Source organism: Syngnathoides biaculeatus, chromosome 13 (assembly GCF_019802595.1).
Source record: "Syngnathoides biaculeatus isolate LvHL_M chromosome 13, ASM1980259v1, whole genome shotgun sequence".
NCBI classification, from domain to species: Eukaryota; Metazoa; Chordata; class Actinopteri; order Syngnathiformes; family Syngnathidae; genus Syngnathoides; species Syngnathoides biaculeatus.
In genome coordinates this window covers 24,640,710-24,656,642 of record NC_084652.1, presented here as the reverse complement: position 1 = coordinate 24,656,642, position 15,933 = coordinate 24,640,710, and the positions used below count along the sequence as shown (strand labels likewise).

The following is a 15,933-nucleotide window of genomic DNA, read 5'->3' as shown; positions in this document are numbered from 1 at the left end:
CTAGCAGGTGGTGATCAGTTGACAGCTCTTCCCCTCTCTTCAAGACATGCGGTCGCAAGTCTGTTGACACAACCACAAAGTCAATCATTGAACTGCGACCTAGGGTGTCCTGGTGCCAGGTGGACATGTGAACACCCTTATGCCTCAACATTGTGTTTGTTTTGGACAATCCGTGATGAGAACAGAAGTCCATTAACAGAACACCACTCGACTTCTGATCGGGGGGGGGTGGGGTTCTTCCCAATCCCGCACTTCCAGGTCTCACTGTCATTGCCACATGGGCATTGAAGTCCCCCAGCAGAATGATGGAGTCGCCAGAGGGGGCGCTTTCCAGCACTCCCTCTAAGGACTCCAACAAGGGTGGGTACTCTGCACTGCCATTTGGTGCCCAAGCACAAACAACAGTCAGCCCATCCCCCTACATGCAGGCGGAGGGAGGCTAACCACTCATCCACTGGGGTAAAAATGCACAGCCCCCGAGCTAGGGTGCTATAAGTATCCCCAGATCTGCTCGGCGTCTCTCCTCATGGGCAACTCCAGAGTGGAACAGAGTCCAACCCCTCTCATGAGGAGTGCTGCCAGAGCCCAAGCGGTGGATAGATGCGAGTCCGACTATAACTAGTCGGAACTTCTAGAGCTCACGCACCAACTCGGGCTTCTTCCCTGCCAAAGAGGTGACATTCCATATCCCTAGAGGTAGTTTCTGTAGCCAGAGATCAAATTGCCAATGTCCCCGTCTTTGGCCACCGCCCAGCTCACATTGTACCCAACCCCTATGGGCCCTCTCACAGGTGGTGAGCCCATGGGAAGGGGGACCAATATTCCCCAATCAGGCTGTGCCCCGCCAAGCCCCACGGGTGCAGGCCCGGCCACCAGGCGCTCTCCTTTGAGGCCCACCTCCAGGCCTGGCTTCAGAGGGGACCCCCGGTTACTCACGTCTGGGCTAGGGAAACCAAGATCCAATTTTTGCAGTCATCATAGGGTTCATCTCTGTTCACTGAGTAGAATTGTTATTGCTCTATACTTTAACTAAGATTTTCCAAAGAACCTTTTAAAAGTGGATTTTTTTGCAACTTGAACATGCAGTAAACATATTTACTACAGCCCTTGATTTCAATCACACATGGGGCACCATTATATATTGTTTGGCCCGATGTATTTGGATCTTTATGAGTACAATTAGTTTACTGATATACTGTTCGATCAGGGGTACAGAATTTCAGTCATATTTTTTTCTTCCCAGCCTTTCCCTATTGAGAATTCTTGCTAAATTTAGGAACAAGGATGATATTGGGGGAATCAATGAATTTCCGCCAAATCTTGTCAGTCTTTCTGCATAATATTAAGAGTATTAAAATATGGGTAATTTAAGTATGACAGTGTTATATTGAAAGTCATATCATGTTTGACATAACATTTCCTACGAATGTAAATTGTGGTAAATTAATCTGATGATCATACTTGGAGAATTTTAGCCAATGTATAGAAATGCTTAATTGTTGAAATATAATGTAGTAAAAATTTCTGTATATTTGTGAATGCTGAAGAGCCATTGACAATACTCTTGCATACATGATTCTTAATTTTGTATTGTGTTTGATCCCAGGAGACTCATCCTCATCCAGAATTCTATGAGAGGATCATTCCTACACTAAGACACAAGGTCAGTAGTGAGGGTTATCACTTATTCTGAGTTGTGTAAAATATTCACTGTTTCAATTGTTACATAGCGCATTTGAACTGGAAGAATGTCACATAGTCAAATGAAACCCAAATAGAACGTTTTCAACTTGTCATGTTTGGAGGAGAAAGAATGATGGGTTAAATCAAAAGAACACCATAACTACTGTGAAGCATAGGGGTGGAAACATCATGCTTTGGAGCTGTTTTTCTGCAAAAGGACCCGGGTGGCTGATCTGTGTAAAGGAAAGAATGAATGGGGCTATGTATTGTGGGATTTTGAGAGAAAACCTCCTTCCACCAGCAATGTCATTGAAGATGAAATCTGGCCAGGTCTTTCAGCATGACAGTGATTCCAAACACACCGCCCGGGCAACAATGGAGGTGCTTTGTAAGAAGTACTTCAAGGTACTGGAGTGGCCTTACCAGTTTCTCAAAATCTTTGGAAGGAATTGAAAGTCTGTGTTTTCTAGCGACATATCCCCAAACATCCCTGCTCTGCAGGAATGGCACAAAATACCAGCAACACTGTGTGGAAAATATACAGAAAATTTTTGACCTTCCCAACTAAGGGTATATAACTAAGTACTGAGATGAACCCTTGTAATCAGAATTACAATCAGCTTTATTAGCCGAGTGTGTAAAACCACACAAGGAATTTTTCTCCGGCTGTCGGTGCTGCCCTGGTACGACATACAGAACAACAACAAAGCAACAACAACAAATAACAAGACCTATTTCTATTTATGGGAACTATTCCTTATAAGAGTCGTGCAAGACGTAGAAACTTCTTCATTTAGAACAGGTAAGCGATACTAAGTGTGTTGACGTCCCACATTGTTTAAATCTTGTACAGAGTCCCTTTACCCATTTGCGGTTCCCGTTATAGTGCAATGACATTTGTGCAAAGGGAGCAGTTGAAAGTGACGAATCATGCGATAGTCTACAAAATATTTTACTAAAACTAATACTGTGTGGACCAGCAGGATGTGAGTGAGTATCCCAACAATTGCACAAGGCAAAAATAATCAATCAATCAAAAGCCTTTGTCATTATATGCTGTGCATACAACGAAATGATGAGTGCTTCTCCACATGGTGCAATAAAATAGAATAAAAATCGAAAAACGTCTTGGGTAAAAAACAATAGATAAAACATCAAGGCACAGTTACTGCTAAAATAAATTGTGCATCATCAATGCACAAAAGTGCCGTTCCATAATATTCCATTACAGTACTATTATTTCAGTGGTTTGAGTTCAAGGAGTTGATGGCTCTGGGAAAAAAGCTGTCCTTGAATCTGGTTGTCTGTGTTTTGTGGGACCTGTAGTGCCTGCCAGAGGCCAACAGGTGAAACAGATGAGGACCAGGATGTGAATAGTCCATTACAATATTAGTGGCTCTGCTAATAAATTTGCTGATAAAGAATTTCATGACTTAATTGCCAGAGGGAAAAAACTGTTCGAGTGCTTGCTAGTTTTGACTTACATTGATCTGTAGCACTTACCTGATGGAAGGAGCTGGAAGAGCTGGTGGCCAGGATGTGGAGGATCCGAAAAGATCCCAGCTTTGGACCTCGTTTGCGTTGCATGTAAGTCCTCAATAGTTTTTAGAGTCATGCCGGTAATCCGTTCAGCTCTTTTGATTGCCCGTCGGAGTTTGTCATTTTTTGTGGCAGCTCATATGACAGGCCGTGCTTCCTCAGAAGCCGCAAGAAGTACATCCTTTGCTGGGCTTTTTTGAGGATGGATTTTATGTTAGTCTCCCACTTCAGGTCCTTTGAGACTGTAATTCCCAAGAACTTGAAGGTCTCGACAGTGACACAAGGCAGTTGGACAGGGTCAGGGGCAACTGTGGTGAAGGATGCGTCCTGAAGTCCACAATCATCTCAACAGTCTTTAGAGTGTTCAACGCCAGATTGCAACACCAAAGCTCCAGTCTCGCCACTTACTGTCGAGATGTTGACTTGTCGCTGTCTTTGATGAGGCCAATGACTGTAGTGTCATCTGCGAACTTCAGGAGTTTGACAGTCGGATGCCACGAGGTGCAGTCGTTAGTATAGAGCGAGAAGAGCAGAGGCGAGAGCAATGTTGTTTTAAAAGCTTTTTATTCAATAATAGTGATGATGATGATTTTGATGATAATGCATTAAACTTGTATAGTACTTCTCAAGATGCTGAAAAATGCTTTATCCCAATCTGATGATAATAACTGTAAGGTGAATGAACAGAAAACATGGTTGCTCTTGTCAACGACGGTATCCACCATGGTGGAACACATAGGAGTGAACGGGAACTGGGTTGTCATTAACTGAATGAAGAAGCACATTAAAGTGTAATTTAATTTCTAAATTACTAATTTCTAATGCAAATTATCTTATGTAGACGGAAATATAGCTTCAACTGTACCATAAAATTCCAAACCTTTTTGATGTTTTTACCAAAAAATATGTTTATGAATTAAAGTCTGCGAACTTTGAACTAGTTTCCCGTGTCTGAGAACAGCGTGTGGCTGACCTCTGACGTCACTACAGGTAAACACATCATACTGCAGATAGTTTCACATACAAGTACAGGCAGATCCATCACGCTGTACAATGAACAGCTGGGTGGTCGCATACCTGTTTACTAAATATATGGCGTTTACATAATTTTAAAACAAGATTGAAAACTTCGTATGTGCATTCAGGATATTGATGCCTTTACTATTTAGCAGTTTATGACTAAACAAAACAAGTACTTCAGAAATGCTTACCAGTCTTTGTTTCCAACATGATGCATGTCCTGCTCCCTGCATGCTCGACACTTTCTTCATCGCCAGCTATTTCGTCTGCATTCGAACGTGTGTGTGTGGTGTCTGACTGGCTCAAATTGATAACCTTTAATGCCTTTATAAAGCTCGTATTCTTCACCGTCTCTGTGCGACACTTCAAAAAAGTGTTCATCTCTCGAAATATCGATCAATTCATCATCGTTCTTACAACGTATTCCAATGCTCGCCATTGTTGTCACCAGTTCTGACGTCACGTTCTTGCTCGGTTGTTTCAACTTTGTTTCCGTCTTTTTCCGGCGTATCCAGCAATGTGCAATCATTTTTTGCCAATAATCAAAAAATAAAAATATTTCCTTCATAATGGATTTCAGATTAAAATTCTGCATAAAAAACTGTATAATATTAGCAAAAAGGTGCATTGCGGACCTTCCTTACACTTTAATGATGCTGTGAAAAATAATTGTATTATTTGGTGAATGAATCTTTTGAACGACTTTTCAGAATGACTCTTGTTTACAAACTAATTCTCATGTTTCAGTACACTTAGAGAAGAACTTCCGTTCCCATCACTAGTTGCAAAGTGGCCAATGACATAAATGTACCTGAAATTGAAGTTCTTTCCCCATTCTTCAGCTCTAACTTTTGGAGCTACTGTACTTTAGTTTTCACATTAAGTTTCAACCTGATAGCAAGCGCATCGGAGACAACATTTCAAGTTTGTCATGTGTAACATTGCTAAACTATATCGGTGGAAAGACAACAAATGAGAAATTTTCATTACCCTGATGTGAAAACAAGTAGAACCAGAAAAAAATGATATCTTTACAGTGGAAACACAAAAACAGTGTAGGACTCATTACTTAATATGTTAAGGGGAAATGTAATTACCACACCATCTTTTCTCTTTGTTTAGGATGTGGGCCTGAACACAGATGCTGTAGTTAGCCGTTCATCTTCCAGCTCTAGTAAACATCATTCAGACAGTCAGTCCCAGTTGCTCACCTTCCCTCTCGACGACCATTCCATGAGGGAGAGCGGCCATTGTTGCTCACTCTCCTCCGACCACCAAAGTCTCAAGCCTCTTCAAGTCATGTTACCACCCTTCAAGAAACACCCAGGTGAGGAGAGAGACGAACCGCTTCGTCCTGGGTTATGATGGAGGCGCATGTTTTTAATGGAGATTCCAAGCCATGCGGCCATTAAGATAAAAACTCGAGTCAAGATTAAGATCAAACTAGTCAAGATGAGGTCATACCATGTCACAGCAGGGCTTACTACTTTTTCCGTTTTCTTACATTAACTGACTCAAGACAATGAAATCGGAATATATTTTTAAAACCTTAGTTATATTTTTATTATGCTCTGGTAAAGTAATTATTTGATCATAAAAGAAAATAGCCCTGTCACAAATATGCTTTTAAACATACACACTGTACTTGCATGGATGGATTTTTTTTAGCAGTGTAAATATATGTATTAACAGTCTATATGCAATCTTTTTGCTGTGCCTGTTGCTACATTATACAGCAGAAAGAAATGTCATTAATATTCTTTTCAGAAAACTGCACTATCTGTGGAATATTTCGCATCACTGTCCACTGCCTGAGTTGCCTCCAAGGGATGTGTTTGGAATGTGATAGACTGTACCATTCTTACCCTGAAAGGGCCAAGCACCATCGAACAGCTGTCACATCCTCCGCCTCTTTCACTGCAACTTCTAAAAGCGGGAATAATAAAAGGTTAGATGGAATAAACTTCACAATATGTTACACACACACAGTAATTCACACTGCAGTTCGAAGTTTGTTTTTGAATTTAGTGTGATATAATAGCTCAACCCCAGGATTCACTCAACGCCTCAAGGGAATACATTATGTGTCAGTCCTGCTGGTCTCAAAAGACACTTACTCGTGGTCAATTGACTCTTTTCCCTTGTGGGTTATTCATACAGAACCTACAGTGAAGAAAATAAGCATTTGAACACCCTGCTATATTGCAAGTTCTCCCACTCAGAAATCATAGAGGGGTCTGACATTTTTATCATAGGTGCATGTCCATTGTGAGAGAGATAATCTAAACAGAATAATCCAGAAATAGCAATGTCTGCTTTTTTTAATGATTTATTTGTGTGATACAGCTGCAAATAAGTATTTGAACACCTGTCCATCAGCTAGAATTTTGACCCTCAAAGACCTGTTAGTCCGCCTTAAAAAGTCAACCTCCACTCCATGTATTATCTTGAATCAGATGCACCTGTGTGAGGTTGTTAGCTGCATAAAGACACCTGTCCACCCCTTACAATCAGTAAGAATCAAACTTGTAACATGGCCAAGACCAAAGAGCTGTCCAAAGACACCAGAGACAAAATTGTACAACTTCACATAGCTGGAAAAGGCTACGGAGAAATTGCCAAGCAGCTTAGTGACAAAAGGTCCACTGTTGGAGCAATCATTAGAAAATGGAAGAAGCTGAATATGATGGTCAATCTCAATCGGAGTGGAGCCCCATATAAGATATCACCTCATGGGGTGTCATTGATCCTTAGAAAGGTGAGGAATCAGCCGGAGACTACACGACAAGACTTGATCAATGACCTGAAAAGAGCTAGGACCAACGTTTCCAAGGTGACTGTTGGTAATACACTTAGACGTCATAGTTTGAAATTATGCATGGCACGCAAGGTTCCCCTGCTTAAACCTGCACATGTCAAGGCCTGTCTAAAGTTTGCCAATGACCATTTGGATGATACAGAGGAGTCATGGGAGAAAGTTGTGTGGTCAGATGAGACCAAAATGGAACTTTTTGGTCATAATTCAACTAACCGTGTTTGGAGGAAGATGAATGATGAGTTCCATCCCAAGAACACCAGCCCTACTGTGGCGCATGGAGGTGGTAGGATCATGCTTAGGGGGTGTTTTTCTGTACATGGGAACGGACGACTTCACTGTATTCAAGAGAGGATGACAGTAGCCATGTGTTGTGAGATTTTGGGGAGCAACCTCTTTCCCTCAATCAGAGCATTGAAGATGGGTCGTGGTTGGGTCTTTCAACATGACAATGACCCAAAGCACACAGCCAGGAAAACCAAGGAGTGGCTCAACAGCCCAGAAACCTGTCTGATCTAGAGAAGATCTGTGTGGAGGAGTGGGCCAAAATCCCTCCTGCAGTGTGTGCAAACCTGATGAACAACTTCAGGAAACATTTGACCTCAGTAATTGCAAACAAAGGTGTGCCAAATATTAACATTCGTTTTCTCAGGTGTTCAAATACTTATTTGCAGCTGCATCTAACAGATAAATTATTAAAAAAAACATACATTTGATTTCCAAATATTTCTTTTTAGATTATCTGTCACACAGTCGACCTACGATGAAAATTTCAGACCTCTTCATGATTTTTAAGTGGCAGAACCTGCAATAAAACACAGTGTTCATATACTTGTTTTCTTCACTGTATGTTTCAATATTAGAACAGATGCAATAAAATAGAATATGTACGTATATTAATTCAATCAAGTGTTGATGAAAGTGGTTACTGTGCATTTTATCAGGTGAACTTGAAGTAATCAGTAAAGGAGTTTTACATTTCTCATTGATATAACTAATTAGATTTGTTCCTTCCACTTTCAGTTCTTCCACATGGCATTGCCTTCATTGCACAAAAGTCAACTCATCCCAAGATATGTTGTGTGAGGGTTGTGAGTGCCCTCACTATGAATCACTCAGCTCTGCTGGAGATGATTCTCCACCAGCTACCATCACAGGTTTGTTCTATCACTGTGTGCATCCCACAATCTCTGTTGTGATTGTTTTCATATTCCCATTTATTTTCCTTTCTTCAGTCATATTAGAATGTGCCCAACATTCTGGACAAGTAGTGTCTAACTTATTTTAGTCCCAGGGCACACTGAAGATAGATAGAAATAGAAAATAGAAATGCCATGATCTAAAGAAATTCAAGAGCATATGAGAATTAAAGTAATTCACATCCATCAGTCTGAAAAGAGTTACAAAGCCATTTCTAAAGCTTTAGGAACCCACCAAACCACTTTAAGCACCATTGTCCACAAATGGCAAAAACATGGAAACCTGGGGAACCTTCCTAGGGGTGGCTGACCTATAAGAATTACCCCAAGACCACAGAAACACTTCATCCGGGGGGGTCACAAAGGAACTTGGGAAATTATCTGAAGAACTGTATGCCTCCTTTGCCTCAGGAAAGGTCAGTTGACAAGACTCAGCAAAAGGAAGTTTAAACTAGACTAAAATGACGATTGGGATTTTAGTTTTTTTCCCCACTTCCGGTTAAGTCGCCATACTGTAAACAGGAAAATAACGGAGCTCCCCGTCCTGTTAAAGTTTTGGTTTATAAATGCCATATACGTTGAGTTTTTGTTCCACACGTGAATTAGACATAGAGGCATTTATAATTTGCCCAAACAAAAAAAGAAAGTTGTCCCACAGATGACAGAAGAAATTCCTTCAGCCGAGGAAGAACATGTCGATGACGATTCAGGAAATGCTAGTCGTTCAGAACCGGAGGAGCCAATACTACATAAACAACAGACTGGATGAAGCTGAACAGAGAATCGCAATCACAGAGATAAGAGTGCAAGGACTCGAGGAAGCTATGAGCGAGCTGCTAAAGTTACAAGCTAAGTTGCAAGACAAACTAATTGACCAAGAGGGAAGAGCATGATGAGAAAATATAAGAATTAATGGCGTAGCGGAGGGGTCGGAGAACAATTCTTCATCGACGATGATGTTCTATTGAATCTATTGAAAGAAGACTTGCATTTGCCACACGCCGAAGATTTGAGGATTGAACACGCTCACCGCATGCTGGGACCAAAACCCCCACCAGATGCACCACCGAGATCCATTGTCGTGAAATTCTCAAGCACCAAAACTAAAGAGAAAATCCTGAAAAAAGTGTGGCGAAAGAGAGGACTTTTACATCAAGGTAAAAAAGGTTTGTGGACCATGATTATGCACCGGAGATACTCAGGAAGCGCTGGGAGTACACAGAGGTGAAGAGGGTGCTTAAGGAGAACAATATCCTGTTTCAGACTACTTTCACAGCGATAATGATGGTGTTATGCAAGGGAGAAACATGCATCTACAACTCAGCAGAGGAGGCTATGAAAGATATGGTGAAGAGAGGTATGTCTGCGGCGATACAGTATATCAACCTCCGGCAAAATTGGCTGACAGAGTCAACAACCTGATGTGGAGCAGAACTCCAGAGCAGGGCTGCCGCAAGCCGAGACGCCACGGGAAGGCTTCAAAAAGAAACTGGACATCTTCAGACGGACTGACCGGTAAATTTATTTTGTTAGGACAAAGAATTGTTATGGTAAAGAGGCAAGGTGATGGCAATTAAGGGAAAAATATAAAATAGAAAATAAAAATAAAAAAATCACCATCACTATAAGATTTAGGGTTACTTCGATGATATAGGATTGGGGAATATCTGAGTAATTATAAACTATGGGCTGTTCAGAATGCTTAAACGAGGGCCCTCTACAGCCAGTGACATGTATAGTCTTCCCCTCTGAACCGATAAAACATCACGGCCCTACAGGGTCATTATCATGACCTCAAAACAGGAAGTTCAAGCTGAGACACTGGTGAAATCTTTTCAATTTACAATGTTCTGGTTCTATTCATGTTTTGTTTCCTTTGTTTCTATTTTGTTTGTTTGTGTGCTTTTCTCTTTTTTAAAAAATGTATTTATGCTGTTACTGCATTTGAGTGGAGGGGGTAATAACTTATAATGTAAAGGGTGTACTTAATTCAATAAAAAGGAGCAAAATACTGGGTAAAATGAAAAAAAGATAGGATTGATGTACTACTCCTGCAGGAGACCCATTTAACCTACACAGAGCACCCTAAACTTAATAGACAGGGTTTTAATCAGGTCTACTCATCATCATATAAAACGGGACACAGACCTGGTGTGGTAAATTTTTTAAAAGATATAAGAAATCACAGATGAAAGAAGAAATGATGTGGTTGTGGGGAGTCTTGTGGGGGGGGGGTTCTTCGGGAGTATGGGGTACCGAGCCACAGGCTGTTCGGTCCCTGTTCGACCGGGATTTGGTCCGTTTGGCAGAAATAAGTCAGACTAGTTTCCGGTGAGAGTTGGACTCCGCCAAGGCTGCCTGTTTTCACCGATTTTGTTCACAACTTTTATGGACAGAAATTCTAGGCACAACTGAGGCGAAGAGGGTATCCGGTTTGGTGGCCTCAGCATCGCATCGCTGCTCTTTGCAGACGATGTGGTTCTGTTGGCTTCATCAAGCCGTGATCTCCAACGCTCACTGGAGAGGTTCGTACAGGGTTTGCACGCAGCCCTAAAAGTCCCTAAAAACCCCTAAATTTCTAAGGGTACATTTAGGGGCCCCTAAAAGTCCTTAAAATTCAGCGAAAACCAGTCAAGCCCTTAAAAAGGCCTTAAATTTTAAAAAAAAAGTAAAAGGGAGGACCTCTACCGCCAAAATTCTTCCTAAAAAAAACCTGAATCTTTTATTTAAAAAAAAAAAAATAGAGATCGTCTGGCGTCCAAAACAGTCGGAAATTGTCAACGAAAGTCACTCTGTTTACAACTTGTCGCCATCTTGTTGTTGATATTCCATTGTTCGTTTCCGTGAGTAGGCATTTCACTTCATCTTCGTTACGACGTAGCGTAGTTATTTGATCGATCCAACTTGTATCATGGGGAAGTGCATTTTTCAACATGCTTGGGTTGAAAGTAAGGAGTTTGGGAACTGGGTTAGTCGAGATCCAAAAGATCGGCACATGTTCGACTGCCATTTGTGAAAACAGAGTTACCAGCTTAGAAAGATGGGCGTCAAAGCACTGGAGTCGCACCGGAAAAACAGGAGACACGCTGATTTGGCGAAGACTGTCTCATTTTCTGTTGGTATGAATCTGTTTCTGTCAAAATATCAAGATAGTGAAGCATCAACTTCAGGCAGTGGTACTGGCAGTGCATGCGCACCTACAGTTGTCCAGTCATCAACTTCAACCAGCCAGAAGTCAACCTTTATGAACGTAGTTCAATACAAGAAAACGGATTCGTTAAAGGCAGAGATTGTGTGGACTTTGAAAGTGATCTGCAGCTATTACAGTTACAAATCTTGTGAAAATAATTCGAAAGTGTTTGCAGTCATGTTTCCAGACAGTGACATTGCTAAAAACTACCACTGTGGGGAAAGGAAGACTTCGTACCTGGCTACATTTGGCATCGCTGCCCACTTTTCATCTCTACTGAGGCAGAAAATGAAGGCTGAATCAGAGTATGTCCTCCTCTTTGATGAGTCTCTAAATCATGAGATGCAAGAGAAGCAGCTGGACATTCATGTGCGATTGTGGATGGATGACCGGGTCCGAACTTGCTACCTCACCTCTGAATTCCTGGGACATTCAGCAGCAACGGATCTTCAGGAGCGTCTGGACCCTATCATGTGTGACTTCGCTCACCAAAAGCTGCTCCAGCTCTCGATGGATGGCCCCAGTGTTAATTGGAAGCTGTACAAATCTATTCAAGAACAAATAGGAAAGATGACCACACGCCACATGGTGCGGACTGGAAGCTACAGTCTACACATCCTCCATAATGCATTTCGAATCGGTTGCGAGGCAGCATTTATGAGGGGTGGAAGATTTTCTGTCCAGCCTCTACAACTTGTTTCGCGATGAACCTGCCAGGCGCGAGGACTTTAAACAAGTCACTGGATCCAACACTCTTTACAATAGATTATTGCGAGGCAGCATGGACAAAGAAGGTGAACTGCCCAACCAACAGCTCCTTCACTGTTGTTCAGAAAGTAGCACAGGACCCCGTCTTTGTTTACAAGCTTCACTTCTTTCTCATGTGCGCCAGACTGGTGGAACCATTTCTGAAATTGTACCAGACTGACAAGCCTATGCTTCCCTTCATCGCAATGGACATGGGTAACCTCATCAAGACTCTGATGGAAAAGTTCATCAAGCCTGAAGTCCTTAAAGAAAAGGCAGCCTCCCTCACCAGCCTTGTCAAGATTAATGTGGGTGACAAGTCACACTGGGTGGATTGATCGAAAGTAGGCATAGGCTTTGCGGCTGAGAGACTGCTTCTGAAATCTGGCATTGCAACTGACCGTGTAAAGCAGGAATTTAGAATGAGCTGCCAAACTTTCCTGGTAAACATGATAGAAAAGTTGCTGGAGAAGCCCCCCATCATGTACAGTTTAGTCCGCCTACTAAGCTGGATGGACCCTCGACAGATTGCCATGAAAGATGAGAAGGAAAACAACAACAAAAAAATCCAAAAAACCTTACACATCATGGTGGCTCACAGAAGGATGGAGGAAAGCAATTGTGACAGGATTCTGTTCCAGTATTTCAGACTGAGTGAAAAGATCCAAGAAGATGAGGAGGTTAGGGTCGCTTTCTCTGATTTCAATATCTCAAAGGACAGGCTGGACACGCTTTTCCACTCCACTCTGCATCAACAGGAAAGCCAGCAGTTCCAGGAGCTATGGGGCGTCATAAAGCAGTTGCTGCTCCTGTCCCATGGACAGGCATCTGTGGAAAGAGGCTTCTCCACAAACAAGGAGGTCACCGAGGACAACCTAAGCAAGGAGTCACTGATTGCTCTGAGGCAAATAGTGGAGGTGGGCCAGCAATATGCAGGGCCTGACATGGTGCCAATCACAAAGGAGCTCTTGGTCGCTGCGTCTTCTGCCAGAAGTATTTATGTCCAGCATCTAGAGGAGGAAAAGAAGAAGAAGGATGCATCAAAACAGACAGAGAAGAGGAAGGCAGCTAAGGCATAGATGGACAGCCTCAAAGCCAAAAAAGCCAGAATAGAGACTGACATATCTACGCTTATTGAGAAGGCTGACAGGCTGTGTGAGGAAGCAGATGAAAAGAGGAATCTGAGGTTTATCACCGAGGCCAATGCACTCAGAGGCAGAGCAAAAGACAAGAGAGCCACTTTGGCACTTCTGCAGCAACAAATAGAGGAGGCACTGGGTAGGTTGTAGGGGTCATCAGGAGATATTTATTTGTAAACTGCAATTGCAGTTAGAATCTGTTTTTCTGTAGACTGTTATGTGAAGTAATTCTGTGAAGACATTGACAATGGTCATATCAATGAGAACTACCACAATGGGCGACTGTCACAGGTACTGTGGTCCTGGAAACTTGATGAAACTTGATGAACCAAGAACGGTTGATGGCACCAATGGGTGAGTCTTTTTTCCTTACTTTTGATTTCCCACGATGGCCCTAAATTTTTCGTGTTGGCCCCTAAGAATGCCCCTAAAAAGCAAATTTTTATGGTCAGTATGAACCCTGTTCGTAGCAGAGTGTGAAGCGGCTCGGATGAGAATTAGCACCTCCAACTCAGAGACCATGGTCCTCAGTCGGAAAAGGGTGGCGTGCCCTCACCGGGTCGGGGATGATATCCTGCCCAAGGTGGAAGAATTTAAGTATGTTGGGGTCTTGTTCACGAGGGCAGAATGGAGCAGGAGATCGACAGACTGATCCGTGCAGCGTCTGCAGTGATGTGAACCTTGTATCGGTCTATTGTGGTGAGGAGGGAGCTAAGTTGAAAGGTGAAGCTCTCAATTTACCAGTCGATCTACGTTCCTACCCTAACCTATGGGCATGAGCTGTGGGTCGAACAAACAAGATCCCGGATACAAGCGGCCGAAATGAGGGTGTCCGGGGCTCTCCCTGAGAGATACGGTGAGAAGCTCAGTCATCCAGGAGGGGCTCAGTGTCAAGCTGCTGCTCCTCCGCATTGAGAGGAGCCAGATGAGGTGGCTGGGGCATCTGATCCACACGCCTCCCTGATGCCTCCTTGGTGAGGTGTTCCAGGCATGTCCCACCAGAAAGAGACGCTGGAGAAATTATGTCTCCTGGCTGGACTGGGAACACCACCGGATACCTCCAGAAGAGCTGAAAGAAGCGGCTGGGGAAATTGAAGTCTGGGTATCCCTGCTGAACCTATTTCCCCAGTGGTCTGACCTGAAGAAGTGGTAGAGATGGATGGATGGATGGGACAAAAATTACTTTTATAAATGTTCATGCACCCCCAGGTGCAACATGGGAATTTTAAAGACAAATCATTGATTTAATGATTACAAAAACACAAGGAATTGTGATTTTAATCTGAGATTGAATCCAAAATGGGATTTATCAAGATTAATTCAGACACAAAACAACACCTTCTTCTTTTCCTTTCGGCATATCCAAAAAAGTGTAAAAGATTACAGGAGGGATGGGCATTTGTGATGTATGGAGGGAATTAAACCCCACAGCCAGAGATCATCCTTTATTCCCCACCACATAAAACATACTCAAGATTGATTATTTCTTTATGTATTGTAAAGATATTGGTTTTGTAAATGTTCTCCCACTTAATAATCATGGAGGGGTCTGAAATTTTCATTTGGCCTAGACCAAAAAGCTATCCAAAGACACCAAAGCAAAATTGGACAACTCCACACGGCTGGAAAGTGCTACGTTCTCCTGGTTAAACCAGCACATGTCAAGGCCCATCTTAAGTTTGTCGATGACCATTTAGATGATGCAGAGGAGTCATGGGAGAAAGTTTTGTGGTCAGATGAGACCAAAATGGAACTTTCTGGTCATATTTCCACTAACCGTGTTAGGAGGAAGATGAATGATGAGTTCAATTCCAAGAACACCATCCCTACTGTGAAGCATGGGGATGATGGCATCATGCTTTGGGGGTGTTTTTCTGCACATGGGACAGGACGACTGCACTGTATTCAAGAGAGCATGACCGTGGCCATGTATTGAGATTTTGGGATCAACATCTTTCCCTCAGTCAGAGCATTGAAGATTGGTCGTGGCTGGGTCTTTCAACATGAATCACACACCCAGGAAAACCAAGGAGTGGCTCCATAAGAAGCACATCAAGGTTCTGGCGTGGCCTAGCCAGGCTCCAGAGCTCGACACAATAGAAAATCTTTGGAGGGAGCTGAAAATCTGTGTTTCTCAGCGACAGCCCATATCTCGAGAAGATGTGTGGAGGATTGGGCCAAAATCCCCCGTGCAGTGTGTGCAAACCTGGTGAATAACTACAGAAAACATTTGACCTTTGTAATTGCAAACAAAGGCTACTGTACCAAATATTAACATTGGTTTCTCAGGTGTTCAAATACTTATTTGCAGCTGTATCACACAAATAAATCGTTAAGAAATCATACATTGGGATTTATGGATTTTTCTTTTTCGATTAATTCTCTCACAGTGAACATGTACCTACAATGAAAATTTCAGACCACTCTACAATTTCTAAGTGGGAAAACTTGCAAGATAGCAAGGTGTTCAAATAATTTTCTTCACTGAAAATTAAAAAAACAGCAAAAACCTGTTTTTGGAAGCTTAATTTAAATGTACTTAAAGGAAAAATGAAAGAAGAACACCAAGAAGACATCAAATTATACCTGTCAGAGAATGAT

The 15,933-nt window shown here is 42.4% G+C and overlaps 1 protein-coding gene across 2 annotated transcripts in view; it reads left to right on the top strand.

The window, feature by feature from the left end:
* Nucleotides 1-15,933, top strand: part of rnf31 (ring finger protein 31) — a 157,401-nt gene that overhangs the window by 30,613 nt on the left and 110,855 nt on the right. For both annotated transcript variants that reach the window (XM_061840165.1, XM_061840164.1), the window contains exons 5-8: nt 1,607-1,663; nt 5,365-5,569; nt 6,010-6,190; nt 8,081-8,214. In XM_061840165.1, the coding sequence (XP_061696149.1) occupies nt 1,607-1,663; nt 5,365-5,569; nt 6,010-6,190; nt 8,081-8,214 (577 nt within the window). The remainder of the gene's footprint in view (nt 1-1,606; nt 1,664-5,364; nt 5,570-6,009; nt 6,191-8,080; nt 8,215-15,933) is intronic.